The 22,070-nt window shown below is 45.2% G+C and overlaps 1 protein-coding gene across 2 annotated transcripts in view; it reads right to left on the reverse strand.

Annotated features, from left to right (window-relative positions):
• The window catches only part of Vdr (vitamin D receptor), a 57,185-nt gene that overhangs the window by 10,913 nt on the left and 24,202 nt on the right, over positions 1–22,070 (reverse strand). For both annotated transcript variants that reach the window (XM_047551537.1, XM_047551538.1), the window contains exons 4-6: positions 11,100–11,230; positions 2,679–2,863; positions 2,351–2,456 (exon numbers count right to left, since the gene is read on the reverse strand). In XM_047551537.1, coding sequence (XP_047407493.1) covers positions 2,351–2,456; positions 2,679–2,863; positions 11,100–11,230 — 422 coding nt within the window. The remainder of the gene's footprint in view (positions 1–2,350; positions 2,457–2,678; positions 2,864–11,099; positions 11,231–22,070) is intronic.

Consider the following 22,070-nt stretch of genomic DNA (forward strand, 5'->3'; position numbering starts at 1 on the left):
GAAGGACCTTGTGTGCCCTGGAAGCAAAGCCAATGAGGGATCCCATGGTGACAGTCTCCCTCCAAAGACTACAATGCAGCCACAGGATTCCCAGGGTCTCTTCTGGTCTCTTCTTTTAGCAGTGTGAGGTTTGAGGCAGTAAAATCAAAGAGCTAGAGATACTCAGAGAAACAAGACTTGCCTGAGTCATGATTTTACAGACCATGTGTTATTTATAATTTTTTTTTTTTTTTTTTTTTTTTTTGGTGCTGGGGATTGAACCCAGGGTCTTGTGCATGTGAGGCAAGCACTCTACCAACTGAGCTATCTCCCCAGCCCTCATGTGTTATTTTTAATGATCTCAGTTAAAAATGAATTGGGGACCAATCAACCAGTGGGGAGAAAATGTTCAACCTCCCTAGTCAAAGAACTACAAAGTAGAACATCTACACTTTTCACCTGTAAACTGCAAACAAATGTGTTTCAATGTTGATGCCACTATTTATAAAGATATAGGGGATCAGGCACTTATCATGCAGAGCTGGGTACTACAGAAGGTGTACACCTGTACAGGTGATCTAAAAAGTTATTCGACAATAGGGGTCAAAGTCTATAATTAAGTGTACTCTTTGACCAGTAACTCCACTTCCATTAATTCATCATGAGGAAAGAATTCAGAATAATTGTAAATACTTATCCATAAGTTAAGTATTATCCTTCTGTTTGTTTTTGTGGTGCTGGGGATCAAACTCAGGGCCTTGTGCACACAAGGCAAGTGCTCTACCAATTGAGCTATATCCCCAGCTTAGTATTATCCTTCTGAAAAACTGAGAAATAATCTAGATATCCAGTGGTAGGGGATTTAGGTATTTTATATCTCTGAATATGGTGCAGCCTTTAAATACTATATTACAGATGAATAGTGAAAGTCATGGAAATATGATACGATATACTATTTTTATTCTGAAGTCCTGGAGATTGAACCCATGGGTACTTTACCACTAAGCTCATCCACAGTTCTTTATATTTTGAGACAGGGTCTTGCCAAATTTTCCAGGCTAGCCTCAAACTTGCAATCCTCCTGTCTCAGCCTCCTGAGTCACCGGGATTATAGGCATATGCCACTGTGCCTGACACAATTTAATATTAAGAGAAAAAAAAGCAAGTGATCTGACTTAGAACATAATTACACTTCTGAATACACATATGTGGTTTAAAAAATGATGAAGAGATACCTCACAATTTACTTAGTTCAGTAGGATTAAAGATTATATATAAAATAAAATTTATAGATAATGCACTTTAATTTATATTTTCTAAATACCTAAAATGAACGTGTTTTACTTTTGAATAATATTTTTAAAATCTAAACTTGTTCAAAATTAAAAAAATATATATATATATATATAAAACCAAACATACCACTGGTAGAGATGAGCATCTCAAATCAATTAACCATGAGGGCGTATTAAAACTCCTAAAACTGAAGTAGATTATACAGATTGATACTCATTGGCACAAATGAACAGGACAGCAGGTGAAAGGTGCAGAATTAACACATGGGGGATGGGGTATCCCTACAAGGTGAGGGTCTGGGAGGACCAGTCAATCCACGCAGTGGTTAATGCTTCTCTTTAGCCCCTGATCACCTTCTTCTTATAACTTCTGGGTAGGGAGAAATAATGTATGTCCCTGGGACCCCTTCCATCTATTTTGGATCTGTGCACAGATCCATCACTAAGCCTGGAAGTTCCTTTTCTGGGCAATGTAGTTGTCCAGAGGGGAGGGAGGGTTTCTATCCTTGCTCTCATGTGGGCCCTAAATGGAGGACATCAGAGTTGGGTGAGGGGTAGAGGGAGAAAGGACAAGGGCAGGGGGAGGATGAGGCAGGATGATGAAGAAGAAGGTATAAAAAGGCCATAAGAAGAAAAGAGTATGCCTCCCAGACTCTTGGGTGAGGAAGGTGGCCCACCCTCCAGGGCCATAGCACTCTCCCAGGGCTCAGGTAAATATGTCTCCTCTCCACTCTGATTTCACCTCCCCAAAACAAACTAGAATCAAAACATCACTTAAAGGAATTAGGTTCCCCCCAGGGAGGGAGCCAGAACCTGGCTTAGAGGAAAGAGCATGGGCTCAGATGGTCCATTCGGCACAGCCTGAATCCCAGCTTGGTCTCTCCCTCTGCATGTGCCCTGTGCAAGTCAGTGCCCTTTGGTGAAAGAGTGGTTGTTTGAGGACGTTGTATGGTGCACAGATTGCAAATGCTGGTCACAGTAGGGAGCTTTCTGCCTCTTTGCATCCAGCAACCCAAGGACAGGTGGGTGGGCTCCCCTCCTCTGCTGGCCAGGTGGTGGTGGGAAGTCCTGCTTACCTAGAGAGGTGGTGAAGAGATCTGAGCCAGAGGAGGAGTTCCCGGAGAAGCTGGGAGTGTGTCCTGTAGGTTGACTCGCTTTTCTCTCATGTTCTCGTACTGGAGGCTGGAAGGGAAAATGGAGTCCCAGAAGTCCGCCTTTCTGTCTTGGCCCTGATCTCTGAGAGCAATGGTTTCAAGAAAGGTCTACAGGAATGGAAGCCCTCCCAATGCCAGAGGGGCAGAGCCGTTTCTTTTCCTTCACCAGTTCCATGCCAGCGGGCCCCTGGCCCTCCATTCCTGCTCCTACTAGCTCTTGCTCATCCTCCATGACTGCAGGCAGACTTACCCGGAACTGGTCAAAATCAGCATAGGTGGGGTCAAAGGTCTTGTGGTGGGCGTCCAGCAGGATGGCAATAATGTGCTGCTGTTCCTCAGACAGCTTGGGTCGCAGACTGTCCTTCAAGGCCTCTTCCTCCTTGCGCTTCAGGATCATCTCCCGCTTGCGCTGCACCTCCTCATCTGTCAGTATGACTGTGGGGGCAGGAAGGGGAGTCAGGAGGGCTGACCCACAGCTCCTCCAGGAAATGTTGGTCCAGTATTAGAGGACCAGCATGGGAGGAACTGTCTCTTCACACTCGGGGTTTCCTGGGGCGTCTGCTGCCACAGGGGCTTCAATGTCACAATATGGAAATAAATTAGGTTTGTGCTGATGAAAAGGCAAACACATGCAAAAAGAATAAAGAGGATTTAGGAGACAAGATGGGCTGGCATTAGAGAGTCTGGATTCTCAAGAACAAGTTGTGGAATCTTGAACAAACTGTTCAAACTCTAGGTTTTTACTGGGTACAGTGGCGCACACCTGTAATCCCAGCAGCTCAAGGAGGCTGAGGCAGGAGGATCGTGAGTTCAAAGCCAGCCTCAGCAAAAGCAAGGTGCTAAGCAACTCAGCGAGACCCTGTCTCTAAATAAAATACAAAATAGGGCTGGGGATGTGGCTCAGTGGCTAAGTGGCCCTGAGTTCAATCCCCAAACCCAAAATGAAACAAAACAACTCTAGGCTTTTGTTCTGTCATTTATAGAATGAGAAGTTGGACCATATAATATTTTTAAGGTCTGTTTCTTGTTCTTTCCTCCATAAAGAGTATGTGTATGTATGTGTGTGTGTAAGTGAGGGAATTTTGAGAACTGGATGCCAGGCTGGCACTATGCAGGTATTCATGAAGCATTAGTCTTCCTCCACCTCCTCACCCCATGGCCTATGATCCTGAAGGGGAGAGATACCAAGGTGAAGTCACGGTGAACAAGCAACTGTGTGGACACTCACAGTTGCAGGGATGGAAGATAGGAGATGCCAAGAAGATGCCTCTTCACAGTCATTCCTACATTCATTTCCCCCCCCAATATGGAACTCGGGCATCTGGTCTACCCTGACCAACATAGAAGGACTTTTTGCTTCTTTGGTTAGCTGCAAGATTACCCCTCTTCCAGCCTGTCCAGTCTTGATATTTCTGCTCAAGGAAGTTTTTGAGCCCTCTCAGAGTCCCTGAAGGCTGATGTTTCACATTTCTAATCTAGGATGCTCTTTCCAAGTTGCTACTGGGTGACTGACCATGAGACCCTCTGTCATTTGCAGGTTTGGGCAGGGACTATCTGCCACACTGTGCTGGGATAGCTGCCCTGGAGGGTGGAGCTGGAGCAGGGATGCCTGGCACAGCAACTGGGCAAACAGACCTCCTGGCCAGGGCTTGCAGAGTGCTGACGGCAGGAGTGGGCAGTGGGGCATCCTGTAGCTACTTGCTCTGTACTGGAGCTGCCAGGGCATCTACCCACAGTACTGGGGAGTTTCACAAGAGCAGGGGAAGGATCAATAACTCCAGAATGAGTGGGTTCCAGGCTTCCAGAAAGGTCAATTGACCCAGGTCCCTTAGGTAAGGGGAGGACCAGAGAAGTTGATGGGGTATGAAGAAGAACCTATGGCTGGTGGGAGTAGACAACCAGGGCCACAGGCATAGCAGGAAAAGTAAGCCTATGGCAGAAGATGGAGGCTTCCCTCCACACTGAGGTAAATACCAAGAGGAGGGTTGGGAGGAGGCCATGCCCAGGTGACTGACTCAACCGCCCAGAGCTGCCAACCTCCTCCCACAGAGGTGTCTGCTCAGACCCTGAGAGGTCAAGCAGGATGGGGAGAAAGGATCTGAGAATAATCCCAGGTGAAGGCAGGGTATAAGGCCCTGGCCTGGAGAATCCAAAGTAGGTGTCTGCTTTCTTGCTCATCTGAAGTGTAGATAAAGGAAGTGATGTGATCAGAACTAGGGAGGCCAACCTCTGCCAGTTATACTGTTGATATCCACAGGCATGTTTCTCAGTCTTAATGGACTTTGCCATCCCTCCTGTGATTCTATGAGATTATTCTCCTGCTTAGAAACTTTCCCTGGCTCCTTCCTGCTTACCAGGCTCAAACCAAAGTCAGGGATCTCCAAGATTCGGCTTCTTCCTAACTTTCCAGCCTCATTTCCCAGCACCTCTGGACACTGCTCCTGCTCTAAGCATGTTGGCATCACTGACCTGTGAACACAACCTGCTCACACCACCCACTGCCTTTCCACCTGTGCTGGATGCCCGTCCAGCTGGGCCTTCCCTCCCCAGTAGCTGTGCGAGGTAATCCCTTCCTCAGTGCTCAGCTTACACCTTCTTTTGCTGAGAAGCCTTTCTTGATTGCCCTGATCTGCACTGTGCTCTCATTTCTTATGTCTTTCCCATGAATACTGACACCTAAATGTCTTCCATTCTTTAAGACTTATGGTTAGTACAGATTTTAATAAATGCCCACAGAGAGGATCTAAGAAGTTGAAGGTCTCCTTCACTAGACTGTAGTTTACTTAAGGTCAGGGGCCATGTCTTAGAATTCATGTGTTTCCCCACACACAACCGGGGGCCCAACCAGAGGGGCTTCCTGGCTGTGGTGCTTGCCAGAGAGTCTGACACCAAACAGAGCACATCAACACAGATTGCACCAACTATATGCAAGTCATTTCCTGGGCTTCGGGAAGGACAGTGATAAATGCACAAGCCATCTATCCCGTGAAGTGTTGGGAATGGCACACGTGACATGCCAGGCCACTGGGTAACTGAGCAAAGTTAAACTCTTTAAATAATTGTGATTGAAATATTTCTAAGACAGACTATCTTGTAACGGAAGATCTGTATATCCTATGACCTTTTCTTGATGATTCACAGGCCTCATTCTGAATAATCATTGAACATTTGGGTTCAAGGTCATGACCTCAGAGTTGTGTGTTTTGGAGTCTTATACTCCTTTTCAAGGTTCAATCTCTACCTCTCTGCTAAACTATGCTTTGCCTCTTCTTATCAGTATCTGCCTCTAGAAGTGTGCTTTTCTCCCCTCCAGTGTTACTTCTGATCTGTTGCAAGCTAGAAATCTTGGAGATCAAGTTTGGTGTAATAAAAAGATAATATTAATAGTAATGGATAACATACATGGTTTCTTTTTGTATACCAGGCACTGTTCTAATCACTTTTTGTACATTGACTCATACACATTTGGCCCTCACTTAAAAACCCTTCAAGGTGGGCACTATTATTATACCCATTTTGCAGAAGAGGGAACTGAGGTCCAGAAAGGTTACATATCTTGCTCAAGTCACACAGCTAAAAAACGGCAGAGCTGGTGTTTAGACCTGGGCAGTCTGGTTCTGTGATCAGTGGCTGTAATCATAACCCCATACTGGCTCTGACCCTAGCCACCTCTGACTGCTCAGTAGGACTCTGGCTCTCAGTCATCGAGTCTGACACACAAGGTGTTCCAATTCATCTGAAGAGCATGAAGAATTGAATAAAGTAGTAAATCTTGTGAATGATTTACTTTAAAAGACAAAGAAGATTTGTGGTTTACTCTATAGCCCTGTTCTTCCCAACCATTGCCTCAGACAGCGGCCACCATCTTCTAGTGGGTGACTAGACAAAGAAACCTAAGAAACTCTGTTTTACCCAGAGTGCCCAATCCAGGAGCCTTCCTCCCACAAGGCCAAGTTGTTTAGGGATTGAATAAGCCATAAGCTTCTCACGTATGAAGATGCTATTATGATTTATGAAATAATTTTTAAAGGGGTTATTAATTTCATTGGTGGCTGAGGTTAGCCTTGAACCTGTGATCCTCCCGTGTCAACCTTCTGAGTCACTGGGATTACAGATGAGTGCTTCCATACCTGGCAAGAGACGTGTTTTGAATAGAAAACCACTAAGCTAGGTCTGAAGAGTTGCATTTGATGGGCTTTCCAATGAATAAAGTATGTGAGCTTTGGTACCCAACCATTGTGAAATGTTGTGAAACCTATACTGCTGCTCAGCAGCTTTCTCGACACCCGCCTGAGTTCCTTGCTGGGTGTGAAGTGGCCTTGTGCAAGTTATTTCCTTGTAAGACATGTTCTCTGTCTAACAAAGCCTAGACTCTAGTTGGGAAGTCAGATCTGCAAACATGAATGATTTAAAAACATTTGAAGATGCCTGTGGGCAACAAAGGAAGAAAACAACATATTTTTCCAAATGAACGACATAGACAATATCACGTTTGGAATAATCTTTTTGGCTTCTATAGACCAGTGGAGATATGGAGACATAAGAAGCATAGTGTGGTGCTGTGTGCTCCATGCAGGGACCTGGAAGGGTCTAGGAGGGGACATGGGTTGGATGTATTCCAGCTTAGCCAACAAATTGTTCTCAACACAAATTTATTGAGCACCTACTATGTGCTAGGCACTGTGCTAACACTGGAGAGAAAAGGCATACAATAGCAAAAAATTGGAGTTTACATAATAGGTGGTTCTGTGCAAGATGGGTATAGAATAAGCAAGATGCAAGAGCTCAACTATGGAATGTCTTTGGTTCCAAGGGCATACAGCCAACAAAGACTGGAAGAGAAAGAAGAAGACTCTTGTGGGGACAAAGTTTCTTTAGTTTGTCCCTAGGCAGTATCTGGAAACACACAATGGAGGGAACTTTGACCACTGGAAGCACCTGAGAGTCTGCTTTGGGGTGGAATCCACAAGACTGGCCTTTGGAAGCAGACAGACCTATGTTAGAATGAGTGTTGATACAATCATATTATTAGCTCAGAGGCATATTTTAATGCCTTCGACTTCTCTTAGCTTTTTTTTTTTTTTTTTTTTTCCGGTACCAGGGATTAAACCCAGGAGCGATTAACCACTGAGCCACATCTCCAGCCCTTTTATTTTGTATTTAGAGATAGGGTCTCACTAAGTTGCTTAGGGCCTTACTAAATTGCTGAGGCTAGCTTTGAACTTGTGATCCTCCTGCCTTAGCCTCCCCAGTCATTGGGATTACAGGTATACGCTACTGTGACCAGCCTTCCTTAGCTATTAAAAAATAGAAGTATTTACATATGTAGGGATTGTTGTAAGAGTTTAAGAAGAAAATGCTTGTGTATGACAAAGTATCTTGTGTCAATAAACACTGGTTTCTGCTAAAGGAGTCAAGAGGCCTCAAACACATTTCCAAGAGTGATCTCTGAGGAATCTCAGCTAACCCTTAAGAGTAGATAAGAACAAGGTCGGTTTTGACCAACTTGGTCTTAAACACCTGGCGGGAGAGTATAGTCTAAACATAGTCCTATATAGACATTTAAAAGGAAAAACAGGGGCTGGGGATGTGGCTCAGTGGTAGAGCGCTTGCCTAGCATGTGTGAGGCACTGGGTTCCCTTCCCAGCACCACATAAAATAAATAAATAAATAAATAAAAGTTAAATTTAAAAAAATAATAAAAGGAGAAACAATTTTTTAAAAAATGTAACTTAAGGTGTACACTTGTGTCAGCCCTACCAAAAGTAAGTGAAGCTGGAGGTTATAAAGAAAGGGTTCTTGTATAGGAGTGCCCAATAATAATGATCACAAAGGACTCTAGAGTTGCAGGTTTGTCCTGAGTTGATTTGAGCCTGAGCTCATAGACCTACAAATCTTCCTAACCTCCTATGTTGATAAACTTGATCTGTTTTTCCCTGATATGATTATGAGTTTTCAGAGACTGGCTGAAATACTAAATACTTTTGTGATAATTGTTTTCAAAAAAGTAATGTTTTGCTGTCTAGTTTATTGTTGTCTTAACATGATCCCTGCCCTATGTATGCCTTGTCCAGTCACCTGCTATCAGCCACTGTGGACCTCTGAACTGCTCTGATGCTGAATACCCTTAACTACCCATGCCCCACATGATAGAACAAGGACTTTGGGTTACTTTTCCCCAGTTTTGCCCTCTTTCAGTAGGAAGCAGCTTGGAGATGTCCTTGCCCATTTTCCATAGAAATGGAATGTAGCATTTGACACTGGGGAAATGTAACACTGGTCCACTTTATACTTTGAATATTGCACTTGCTGCTCTGACACTGCAACTGATTTTTTTTCTAAAATATATTTTAGTTGTCGATGGACCTTTATTTTATTTATTTATATGCAGTGCTGAGAATTGAACCCAGTGTCTCACACATGCTGGGTAAGTGCTCTACCACTGAGCTACAACCCAGCCCTGCAACTGATATTTTTAAATGGACATATTTCTTTCTCCTCCTCTCTCCTTGCTCCTCTCTAATCTCTCCTCCTCCCTAATCTCAGGGGAACCGGGAGTACTTTTCTTCCCCATTTTAGGCAGATATATTTGAACTTGAGCACACACCCACCACAGGAATAAAGTAATCCAGACTTTGGGAATGGTACCAGAAGATCTCAGAAATTAGTATCTTCTAAATTAACAAGTGAATTACAACTCCCACAGAGAATGTAGCCTTTGAATCTCCTCTTTTTTAATTTTTATTTATTTATTTGATATTGGGGAGAGAACCCAGGGGCACTCCACCATTGAGCTACATTCCCACTCCTTTTTTTTTTTTAATGAATCTTTATTTTATTTATTTATATGTGGTGCTGAGACTCAAACCCAGTGCCTCACACATTCTAGGCAAATGCACTACCACTGAGCCACAACCCAGCCCCTGGGACTCTTTAAAAGTCCCCTATTCCTGCTAATGGGCAGAATCGCAGCCTCTGGGACAGGAGTCCCCTGTGTTTCTCCTTTGCTAGCAAAACAATAAACCTTCTTTTTCCTTTTTCTTTTTTTTTTTTTTTTTATTGTAAACAAATGGGATACATGTTGTTTCTTTTTTCTTTTTCTTAAAAACAAAAATGAAAACCTACTGGTTTCCATCTTTACCTCCCTTCCCTTTCTATGCCTCCTCTGTAGAAGGCCCACCTATCTGCCTGGCCAGAAGGAAGCCTGAATTTTTAGCTCCCTTCCTATGGTTTTACGAATTTCAAGTCACTTGATTGTCTTTGGGAAACTAGACCTTGGAACAACAGCCGGCTCTGGGAATCAGGGAACAACTCTGCCCGGGTTCTGAGCCAGGGACTCTGGGCCCAGACACACAAAGCTGGCCTGAAGCTGGGCTGACTTGAGCAGGAACTACATTTCTTCAGGGACAACTTGCCCTTCAGGGCAATGAAAAAGATGGGCTTGTGCTGGCCAGTGTTTCAGTTCTAACTACAGCTCATCTACAGCTCAGTGCAGCCGCCTGCCCTGGAGGCACAAAAGCCCGTGGACAGGACAGGGCACGGGGTTCCCTGGGGCAGATCTAGGCAGAAGCACAAAGCTGATTTGGGGGCGGGCATTCAATTTTGGATGACTGAATCCACTGTGTGTTGTGTGGTGTGGTACTGGTGGGCAGGGACTCCTGATTCAGCCCCTGGGGCCTGGTGCTGCTCATCGCTGTGGATTCTGTGCTCGTTGTGGGGACATGGAGGGGTCTAGGAGGGGACATGGGTTAGATGCTATTCTAGTTTAGCAATTGTTCTCCAACCCTAATCCTGATGTTTTTCCCTTTGTGGATTTCAGATGATCTCTGTCTTCATCCTATTCTAGGCTAAAAGGACATCCCCTTTTCCTGAGGAACAGGCCAGAGACTCCTTGAACCATCAGCAAGGTTGACCTAACTCCTGAATCCCAACAGTGGAGCCCCATGCATTCTTGGATGGCTGAAGCTCTCTGCTGCACCTCGTTCATGCCCACAGAGCAGACCTCACTAAGCCTGGGTGCAAAGGCCTATAGGTACCCAGACCTTGGGATTGCATGTTCTCACTCTCTCCAGCATAAACACATGAGCTGGGGTGGGGCAGGGACTGGGTAGAGTGATCATCATGTCCAGGCCTGCATGGTCCTGTGGGGGTGAGGAACCGCAGCCTGGAAACTCTTCCCAGAGCTGCCAGTGTTGGCTGGGGAGCTGGGATCAAGAGTGAGGAGCCTCAGTCAGGCCTCAAGGAAGCCCAAGGTGAGGGCTCCTACTCTGCCTGTTTCTCAGCAATGGTGAATTATATTCCCATCAAGAAAGACATTTCCTATCCCCTAAGCCCTTTCCTGTGACCTTCTCATCTGTTACTGGCACATCTTCCTGGTGTCTACCCTTTCCCTACCCACTCCCAAATGGTCCCATAGCCAGGAGGGCTTCTGGGATATTTTCACTTGAAACTCCACCTCCCACCCCAGACTCCCTAAGCCAAAACTTGGCAGGGTGTGGGTTCTATCCTAGGACCCAGGTGGGGGTCTAGCTGCAAACTGCAGATAGGAGCGCTCAAGGGGAGTAGAACGAGAATGAAATGTGTACCAGGCAAAACTTGCATAATAGTGGTCAAAGCCTTCGTGTGACCCCAGTCCAGCCTCTGCCCTGACCTGGGTGCCCTGGACACTCACATTCCTTCATCATGCCAATTTCCACACAGCGCTTGAGCCGGCAGGCCTGGCAGTGGCGTCGGTTGTCCTTGGTGATGCGACAGTCCCCATTGAAGGGACAGGTGAAGAGCGCCTTCCGTTTCATGCTCCGCCTGTAGAGAAAGCACATGCCCCACACTGATTCACTGACCTGGTTCCTTAGTCCTGGCTATGAACAGCCTGCCAGGTCCATTCCACCCCTATCCCCTGAGGATGCAGGGCCCATCCCAGTCCCTGGGCCACTGTCTGTGACCCCAGTGCCCTGTGCTCTGTGTCCCAGTTCTGTGCACCACCCAGTCCCTCCTCCTTCCTTCATTGCCTATTTGGCTCCCATTCATTGCTTTTACTTACTTTTACAGTCTTCGGTTCCCTCCCTCTTTAAAATGACACAGGAAATACACAAGTGAAATTTCCTAGTAAAATTTTCTAAATCATTGAAATTTGCAGAGTAGCCCTCATAATTAGGCGTTTAATGAGAGGCAAGGACGCTAGTCTCAGCTCTCAGTCTTCTAGAGTCTAGAGGTCTGTGACTAGAACATCCTGAGAACCAGGAATGGATGTGTGCACTGGAACATGGAGAAGGGAGACAAGGCCCAACCCTAAACCATAGCTCTAGACACCTGCACAGCCTGCCCAGAAAGGTAGGAGCCGTGGCTTTCTGGAAGGCAGAGGAAGCAAGGGTTCTGTAAGAAGTGAAAACTACCAGAGAGTTTTGAGCTAGGGAGTTTCCCTTCCCCATGGGGTATACTATGGAATATTGTGTGTGTGTGTGTGTGTGTGTGTGTGTGTGTAGTGTGCACACACATGTGTTGCTTGTATGTGCACGCTTGAGGGCTCATTTTCCTAATTAGATGTTCTCTCCCATGCCAACCACACTGTGTAGACTTTGGAGGCTGCATAAAGAACACCTCCCTTGCTGGGCGAGGTGGCACATGCCTGTAATCCCACCGGCTCAGGAGGCTGAGGCAGGAGGATCATAAGTTCAAAGCCATCCTTAGCAAAAGTGAGGTGCTAAGCAATTCAGTGAGACTCTGTCTCTAAATAAAATACAAAATAGGGCTGGGGATGTGGCTCAGTAGTCGAGTGTCCCTGAGTTCAATCCCTGGTACCAAAAATAAAAATTAAAAACAACACCTCCCTCACAGCCTCTTACCATCCCTGTTCCTAGAGGCTCCTGGTACTCCTCTCAGTCCCAACAGGGTTAGGGCCCATTTTTTCCCCCAGGGAAAGTGACAAAATTCAGCTAAAGAAAAATGGTGGCAGAATCCCTTTCTGTGTGAGCAGCAGCATCTTCCAGAGAACTATGGAATGGAGATACCAGAGCTCAGAAGCAAAAGTCCAGTCCCAGCCCTTTCCCTCCCAAAGATGAGAGGTAGCATCATTCTCTCCAGATAACAGATACTAACTATGATTCTTGGTTAAATAAATTTAAAAAAATGACTCACTGATCATGTTCCCTGGAACACACATGGGGTTTAGGACAATTGCACTCATCATCAACAGAGGCAGTCTAACAAATGGATGGATGGAAACCAGACCAACCTGGCCATGGGATGCGGGAGAAGAGACCAGATTGAGGCTCTGCAGCACCGGTTAGTCACAGACCCTTAGATCCACAGGTGGCCAAGAGACCATTAGTATGACCCCTTCACTTAATAGATGGGACCACTGAGGTTAAGAAACTTATCAATAAGGCTATTTAGCAAAAAGTTAAGATTCTCAGGTCTGGAGGTCAGGAATCCAAGACTCAGCTTCCAGCTTCTTGGATTGTTTTCAACTCCAGAAGCTCAATGTACTGGGTGAAACTGAGCTCACGTGCAAACAGTCCCAGGAAGCGGCCCCTTGAGTGCCTCTCAAGGCCAGGAGGGACGCAGTGGGGGAGGAAGTAGCTGCTGCTGGTTTTAGATTATTGACTCTGGCACCCTTCTGATGACCCTCATCACCCAAGGGGACAGCAGCAGACCCGGGTTATGAGAGGAGGTAGAGCAGCGCCAGTCTGTTAGGGGTGCTTTAGTTCCGTGCCCAGCCCAGCTATGGCCCAGGCCTGTCCTGCAGTTACTGCCCAGAGGGTGGTAGAATATTGAACCGTTGTCCAGCTTTGTGAAAATCAGAAGTTTTTCAACTTTGCCTCAATATCCCTATTGCAGGGATACTTCTCGCCCGAGCAACAGCAGAATATGGAAACTGTTAGGCCTAGCCACAGATCAGACAGTCATCAGCACAGGCTCTACTCTACTGCAGGACGGGTGCCCCACCCCCGCTCCTTTCCCTCCTTCCACTCTGTGGTTTTCGAGGCTTCACCTGTTACCACAAATGCCCACAATTCTCTAAACCTACTCAAAGACCAAAAGTTTCTAATTCAGAGAAAACTCTCATTTCCTTTTTTTTTTTCTTCAAAACCAGGCATTTAGCCCAGGGGTCCAAGGGACTGCTCTGTCCTCCACCCACTGTTTTGTCTGGCTCTGACCTCTTCCTGTGAAGCCTCCAGGGCCAAGGCCACCAAGAAGAGCTCACTGGGCTGTTGGCCTGGCCAGACATCCGAGCCAAAGCCCCATCAGTCCTCAGCTGGGGCTGAGAGCTTGCTGAGACCCCAGGAGGGGGCGCCCAGAGCCCTTCAGAGGCCCGCCTGTCCTTCCTTGGGCTTTAGGGGGCTGCCTCTGAGCCTTACCACTGGGTAGCCTCTTTTGCCTGAAAAGAGTTTTGGACACTTGGCTCTTTTTTAAAAAAATCATTCTCATGAACTTTTAAACCTGAAGCCCAATTTCAGGCTTCCACACCCAGGACAGTTAAAGATAGCCGCTCAGCCAAATTTTGCCTGATAGCAGGAATGGACTCTAACGAGGCTGGGGGTAGGAATACAAAAATTATAGAGCTGGGTTAATAGAAATTACTGTATGAGATATAGTATGAAGCTTGAGAGTATTACAAAGGATAAAGAGAAGAAGGAAGAGGAGGAAAATGAGATGAAGAAAGAGGGAAAGGAGGAGGAGAATTATTAGCACTTTTGGGGGCCAGGCACACAACCTCACAGCAGGACTAGAGCTGGACAGAATACAGCCTATGCATTTGACCTTTTTTTAAACAATGCAAAAAGCAGCTTATATATTTATGGAAGTTTTGTTTGTTTGTTTTTGTTTTGGGTGCTGGGGATTTACCCCAGGACCTTGCATAAGTTAGGCAAGCACTCTATTATTGATCCACACCCCAGGTCTGGTGCTTTAAAAATTATTATTATCATTATTTAAAAATATATAGTGACCAGCTCTTCTAAATGTAGAACCAGAGGAAGGTTGGGAAGATGGAGGCTGGACACAGGCTCTGCGTGTAGAGTCAGCGTTCAGGGTATGGAAAGCCTACTTGCTGGTTCCAACAACCAGCTATGGGTCCTTCATGGAATCCTGACCCAGATCCCAGGGTGACCTTTCAGCTGTGTCTGGTCCAATATGGATGTTTGCGAGGCCACATTCCTCTTGGCTTAGAGGCCAACTTGTTCTCTGTCCTTCCATCCTCTTTTCTTTCTTTTTCTTTTTTTCTTTTTTTTTTTTTTTTTTTTTTTTTTTTTTTTGTGGTGCTGGGGATTGAACCCAAGGCCTTGCTCATGCTGGGCAAGCACCTTACCACTGAGCTACACCCTCAGTCCTGCCCTCCCACTTGCACACATGTGGCTGTCATCTAGTCTCTGCCCACAAGGAGTCAGGGCAGCCAGACGGCCCAGGCCTGGCTCTGTGCTCTGTCTTACAGATCCACACCCTACTCCGCCTTCCTCCCAACACTAATTGCTGAGCTGGTTTGGTTTTGAGAAACAAGAGCCTTGGGATTCCACGGGAGCCCGATGCCTCAGCTGCTCTCTGAGCTGAACCCTGTCATCCCCTGGATGGTTGGCAATTATACCCCAGCTCAGGAAGGGGGCAAGGGTGGTGCAACAAAGCTAAATATAGACACAATTTCTAGAAAGCCAGGGGTGAGAGAGGACACTGACCGATTCTCATGCCAGAGACCAATTCATCAAAACATGAAGGAGACAGAAAGTTCAGGGAAGCGTCAAGTACAGGGGGCTGGTGCCTCAAGCCTGGGGCAGAAGGCCCTGCTTGTGTAGGTGTCTGTGCCAGCAGTGTGGGGTCAAATGCCCCCTGTGAGCTCTGTCTGCAACTGAGTGTCACAGAGATCCCACCGCTTGGACACAGGAACTAGATGGAGCTCCTGATGTGAAAGGCTCATGTGAGGTGATAGAAATGTCACCTAGCTTGACTGTGGTGGTCATTACACAATACGTCTGAACAGCAAAACACTGAGTTGTATTCCTTAATACAGACCATTTCCATTTGTCAAGCACAGCCCAACAAAACTAGGGAAAAGAAAGACCAATGTCATCTGATAGGGGTCTATATGGCAGATTTCTATGTGGTGGCATTAAGGGATTCTGAGCAGGTGGACTTAAAAAAAATTTTAAAGGAAGGTTAACACTGTGAGAAAGAGCTCAAACCTCTTTTCTATTGGCAATTTGGCAACATAACCAAACATGTTAAATGTGAAGACCTTTTACCACAGTAAATTTATTTCTAGGAGTCCATTTTGCAGATAGATCAGGCCCCAGGCCCAAGACACTGCAGAAGTGTCTGGAGATACCAGACAGAACCTAAATGCTCATCACAGAGGACTTGATTATCATGCCACAGAATCTCGACATAATCTGGTGCTCATAAGAAAGAGGAGAATGTTGAGATGGGAATGAACCTGAAGAAATGGTCTTCAGTAGATGAAAGCAAGATGCAGAACGTGACGACAGCATCACTCCCCTGCATATGCCACGTGTGCGTACACACACACACGTGCACATACAGACACATACACACACCGCATTTTCCTGCAAAGAATCCAGAAGCAAACATGAAGGCTTATAATAGCAATGGCTTCTGGGAGGAGGTAGGGAACTGAGGATTGGGTTGGGTAAGAAATCTAGGTTTCGCTTGTATATAGTTTTGAACTATTAACTTTTTTTTTTTAAAGAAAAAATATTTATGGACATTACTTTTTTTAAAAAACCCTCTACCCAAAACAACTATATAAAAACTAAAAATGAAAATCAGGCTTTGGTTCAATTGATCAGTGTAGTTTAAACCTTAATGCATAAGTTTGGGCAAGTCACTGAACCTGCCCATGTATTGGTTTCCACATCTGTAAAATGGAAACAGCCCCACATATGGGGTTGTTGTCAAGATTAAATAAAGGAACAGAGAATCAGACCTGGACAAAGTCAACACCAAATAAAGAAAAGGGAGAAAAACAAGCAGGAGAGGCAGTGGGAGGCAGTGCTGACAGGGGGTTAAAGAAAGTAGATTTTAACCTTCCCAGTGAGAATCGGAGACCCTGGAAGCAGGCATCATGTCCTACACCATCTTCTCTAGTGTCTAGAGCAGGACTCTGCAGGCATGGGAGGTTCAAACCATATTGATGCTTTATATTTTTTGTACCAGGAATTGAGCCCACGAGCACTTAACCACTGAGACACATCCCCAACCCTTTTTATATCTTATTTTGAAACAGGGTCTTGCTACATTGCTTAGGGCCTTGCTAAATTGCTGAGGCTGGCTTTGAACTTCTGATTCTCCTGCCTCAGCCTCCCTAGCTGCTGAGATTACAGGCATGCAGCACCATACCAGGCTCATTTTGATGCTTTATACGTCATTACTCCTGATGTATAGAACCCCAGGCCTTGTGCTTGTTACAGTGACTATTGTCTGATTCCACTGAGCACCAATCAGTTCCCAAGGAGTCTTTGACTGATAGGACAGTCTCCCAGAACTCACTGGGCCAGCTCTTCCTTTTTCATATCTGATAACTAATTCCTTCTGTGCAGGGACTTCTTTTCAGAGGCTTCTGCCAGCATATCATCTTCACATCTGAGCTTCCACAGTAGAAAAAGGGAGGAACAGATTGTAGTCCTCAAAGACACTACCAAGGGAAACCAGCTATGACCACTGAGAGCCTTCTGCATCAGTACTCACATATTCACCCCAATACTCTCAACAGCCTTTGGGGAAGATATTATTCCTATTGTACAAGTGAAACAAAGAGCCACGGGAAAGTTCAAATAACTTGGCTAATGTCCTACAGCTAAGAAGTATGAAAGGTAGGATTAGAATCTGTTAGGTTTCAAAGCTTCTGGTTTTCCATTCTAAGGTTCTCATCATGAATCTACCATCTCTCAATCCAAGCTGGAGCAGCAGTCAGAAGCATGATCCTCCCAAAGTCCAGAAGCAGGAAGCAGAGGCTATTTGAAGGACTCCTTGAGAATGAAGAAGACACTGGAATTTAGGCAGTTCCTAGATGGATGGTTTGGAAGTGCGGGTAACACCTAGCCACATGTTTCACTGGCCCTACATTGCCCAAGCAGAGAGGATTCCCAGAGTATGCTGAGAGTGAATTAATAAAAATGAACTCAGATTAAAAGGCTAAATTCCTAAGGAAATAAGACAATGACCAAAAGGAAATGTAAAATACTCTTCATATCTTTGCAACTCCAGCTGAGCTGGACAAGTTTCTTTCCAGTAGCAATGACTTCCTGGTGAGTCATTTACTTGTGCCCATGGAATGCCTCTCCTTGAATTTTTTTTTTTTTTTTCCTATTTTCTCTACTACCTGCAAGCACTTTGAGTTTTAATTCCCTGGACATTTTTCCTATTTCTCTTGTTACCTTCATGTCAACATTCTTAAAGAGCTATACTGGGGCTGGGATTGTGGCTCAGTGGTAGGGCACTTGCCTAGCATGTGTGAGGCACTGGGTTCGATCCTCAGTACCATAAAAAAATTAAAAACAAAAAAGGTATTGTGCCCATTCACAACTAAAAAAAAAAATATATATATATATATATATATAATATGTATATATAATATGTATATATACATATATATAAAAGAGCTATACCTATCAACTAGGTGATCTTCCTGAAAGCCAGAACCTTCCTCACATTTCTGAATCCTCACCAGTCTGCTTAATAGACCCTGCTCTCCACAGGACCAGTAATTAAATGGTCCCTGAGGACTTTGAGTTTGCAAACAAGGACACATTTCTCCACCCTGTCTGTTATCTTGGAGCTTGCAGCACACAGCTTTGTAGTGTCTTAATTAAGGAGGTAATCAATAGGGAGAAAGAAGACAAGAGAGACAAACAATGAATTGTTTCTCAACGTACCTCCCAAGATCACCTCTTAGACTTCAACCATCTATAAGCTTACCTGGACAGACTTTTTATTCATGCAGGAAATATCATCTTTGTCTGACAAAGTCCATGTACTCCAGAAGAGTAGGAAGCAGATGCAATAGGAAATAACTTGTAGGAGCAATTGACCAGCAATGACCTCTAATTCCTGACCATAAATCAATAGTCCCATAGTCCAATCTTCCAGTCTTCATAATTGTCCTTTGGTTTGATTAGGATGAGACTTGAACTTAGCTTGGAATGAACATAAGTAGCTCTTAGAGCACTTTAGCTTGATTATCTTAGGAGCTGAACCAAACAACAAAATGATCAAAAAGGACCATTCTCCAGGGCTTGGAAAAATAGCCAGTGACCAACATTAAAGCAATGCTTCCCAAGAGCTGCCATGGCAGGGTTGAGTCTCCTTAAGCACAAGACTTGGTGGCACTCATCTCTGAGTTCCTGAGGAGATGGTGCCCGATGGAGAAGGTACCAGCCACTTCCTGGGACCCAAACTGCATAAACAGATAAAAGTGATGACTGGATTCATAGGCAACTACCTGAACTGGACTACTGTGAAAAAATTCCAAATGAAGTTTGGATGAAACAAAGAAGGAGAAGCAGGCCAGGTTGGGGGTGGTGAAGCAGAAGGGACATGATGTAGACAAAATCAGTTCTTGTTATTCACAGTCATTATGACCTATAAAGTCACTGTGAACACTGGGTTAGTAAATATTGGGAGAAATACAGGGTTAGGCTCCTGTGAGGTGCCCATCACATTTTTATCAACTGATGAAACTTGATTTATATGCGCTTTCTGTCTAAAGGTGGCTTATTTGGGGACTGGGGAGATAGCTCAGTCGGTAGAGTGCTTGCTTTGTAAGCACAAGGCCCTGGGTTCAGTCCCCAGCACCCAAAAAAAAAAAAAGAAAAAAAAAAAAAAAGAAATAAAGGTGGCTTATTTAATACACAGTTGATTTGTTAATACTGAGTCAACATTCAACAGCTTGTCTCTGAATGAAGCTTGACTAACACATGTAGACTCTCCTTAGGACACTTCATGGCTTTCTCTCACTTAAGAACACTCGGCAGCACTTCAGCACTATGCTTGGGAACAATTAAGTCGTGAAATCACCAAAAATAAACCACAACCAAAAAAAAAAAAAAAATTCAAAAGACATAGCACTAAGTGAATTGCTAAAAAAAAAAATACACTTGTTTGTAATATGAGAACTGAAATAGAAGGTGGAACTTTTGCACATGTGCATCAGGTGACTCAGTTCTGCACAGGTCCATAAGTGACCATAAAAATACTTCAAGTACTGATTTTGTTATCTCTTAGCAAGTAGGCAAATTTTCAAGCACAGACTCACAAATAAGGAAGATCAACTGTGTGTATATCTGTGCATTTGTGTGTTTATTTACTTTTATTTATAGATCAAACAAAATTCAAGCCAACCTCAGAGATGTTGGCTGTTTACTTATTTATTTTTGTGTCACTTGGGATTGAACCCAGGTGTACTCTACCACTGAGCTATATCCCCAGCCCCCTTGTTTGTATTTTTTGAGACAGGGTCTAAGTTACTGAGGCTGGGTTGAACTTGCTATCCTTCTACCTCAGCATCCCAAGTTGCTGGGATTACAGACATGAGTCACCATGTCCAGCAAGAGATGTGGGCTCTTTAAAAAGTGAAGCCTGGCTCAGTCACCAGACAGGGAGAGTAAAGGTAAAAGTAATAAGACAAAAGCAACCTGCTGCCCATAATGGCAGGCCCTGCAGGCAGTGGTGGTAGCAATCAGCTAGCAGCAGACCCTAAGGGGTCCTGTCTAGTAGGGCTAAGGAGGTTACAGCAGCATCATGAGCTCCAAAGCAACATAGCTGTATTGTTTTGTCTGTGGTGACATGCATGTGCAAATGTACCACCCCTGTCCATTCTGCCATCTCCCACACTTGGCCTTGGACGTGACAGGACCTGTCCTCCCACCATCTAGGTGCCTCACACAGTCCTATCCTGAGGCTCTTGCACTGTGTTCTGTCCCAGGGCAGCAACCAAAGGTGTATAGGAGTTAGAGCTACCCTAGTGAGGAATTAACCTCCAATATGTCATAATCCAACAGGTGGCCACCTATGGGCTCCATTTTGCAGAGCTGGATCCCAGAAAAGAGAGAGATGAAAAAGTCAGGTAATTTGGGGGTAGAAGCTCCATAAATTAATGAAACAGCCCAAAGAGCTGTTGGGGACATTTTATTAACAGATTGGTGACATGTGCTATTTGGTGAGAATCTCCATTTTGGCAGCTCCTACCCTTCAAATCTGTTGAAGAAGTGAGTGAAAGAAAACACAGGAAGGTGGCTAACTGGCTGCAGAGACTTCTGTGCTTTTTTATTAGGGCATGCTCCCACTAAGGGCATCAGCGTGGTCTCATCAGGCTCAAAAATAATAACCTTATATTGAACTTCATATTTTTCAAAGCACTTTTACATAGGTCATCTCATTAATCCCCAAATTAACTTTGTATCATCAAGGAGTCAGATGTTAATACACACATGTGATTAGTTAACTGAAACACAGGGAAGTCAAGTTATTTGAGCAAGGATATACAATGAATGGCACCAGCCAGCACTGTAGCCCACGCTTTTCTGACTAACCACATGCTTGGAAGCAAGCTCTGAAGTGTGGACCTAGACCCCTCGGTTATCTCTTCAAAGGCAGCTCCCCGATTCCCAGGTCCTGGCAGAAAAAGGTCCAGGTGGTACTCAGTACAAAGGGTCCACGTACTGGAAGGCCCACTCTAGGGGAAGTGTGGGCTTCAGTCCTGAGGACTGACAGATGTGGCAACAGGACCCAGAGCCAGTGATGTTGCTGGTCTGGTTCCCCAAGTTGGGAAGCAGCCTGCCAGGAAGCCAAGCAGGCAACCTGTGCCAGGCCAAACAGGCAATTAGCACCCACAGAAACCCTACTGCCCAGTGACTGCTCAGGGCCATGAAACCCTGGGCCTGCTGGTTCCTGGGTAGAGGGCAGGTGAGTGGGGAACTGGAGGAGAGTCCCACACAAGGGCCCTGCACTTGAATTCACTCTGCCCTCAAGGTCAGTTCAGGCAGGAGTCAGGTGAACTTCAGCATCCCGTCCTTTTTCCAGAATTGATTTGCTTTTGCCTCTCTTGGTGGTTAGAGCCCTGTTCTCTGCTTTACCCACTTCTAGTCAAGCTCTTTTCTGGCAGCTCTTTTTCTAATGGTTGCCAAATGCTAATTTTTTATGGTTCCCTCTCACACCAAACGATCCATCACTTTCCTATCTTCCCTCTGTGCCTTTGGATAGGAACACCTTCAGTCTTCCTACTGCTCTCCCCACACTGTGTGCACTTGTAGTACTGAGAAGAGCAGAGGTGCTGGAAGAGACCTCTGATCTCTTCCATGGTGCTGATGGACCATGGGAATGCTGGTACATTCCTGGCACTGCCTGGATGCTCAGACGTGGGATAAGCCAGCTCTGGATGAGAAGCTGGGCGCAAATCAGGCACAGTAGCCCAGCTAGGGATGCAGTCTTCCTTGTTCCAAGGAAAAGTTTGGATTGGATAGGAAGGCAAGCTCTGAAGCCAAGCTCTGGGGCTTCCCCAAAGACATGCTTGACTCTTAGATTTGGAAGCAGCAATCATCAACCAGGGAGAAGGTCCACTCTGAAAGACAGACCCACATTAGTTAGTGCAGGGGTCTATGGGTCAAGGGCTAGAGGAAAGAAACACAACCATCTTAGG

This window comes from Sciurus carolinensis, chromosome 4, assembly GCF_902686445.1.
Source record: "Sciurus carolinensis chromosome 4, mSciCar1.2, whole genome shotgun sequence".
NCBI classification, from domain to species: domain Eukaryota; kingdom Metazoa; phylum Chordata; class Mammalia; order Rodentia; family Sciuridae; genus Sciurus; species Sciurus carolinensis.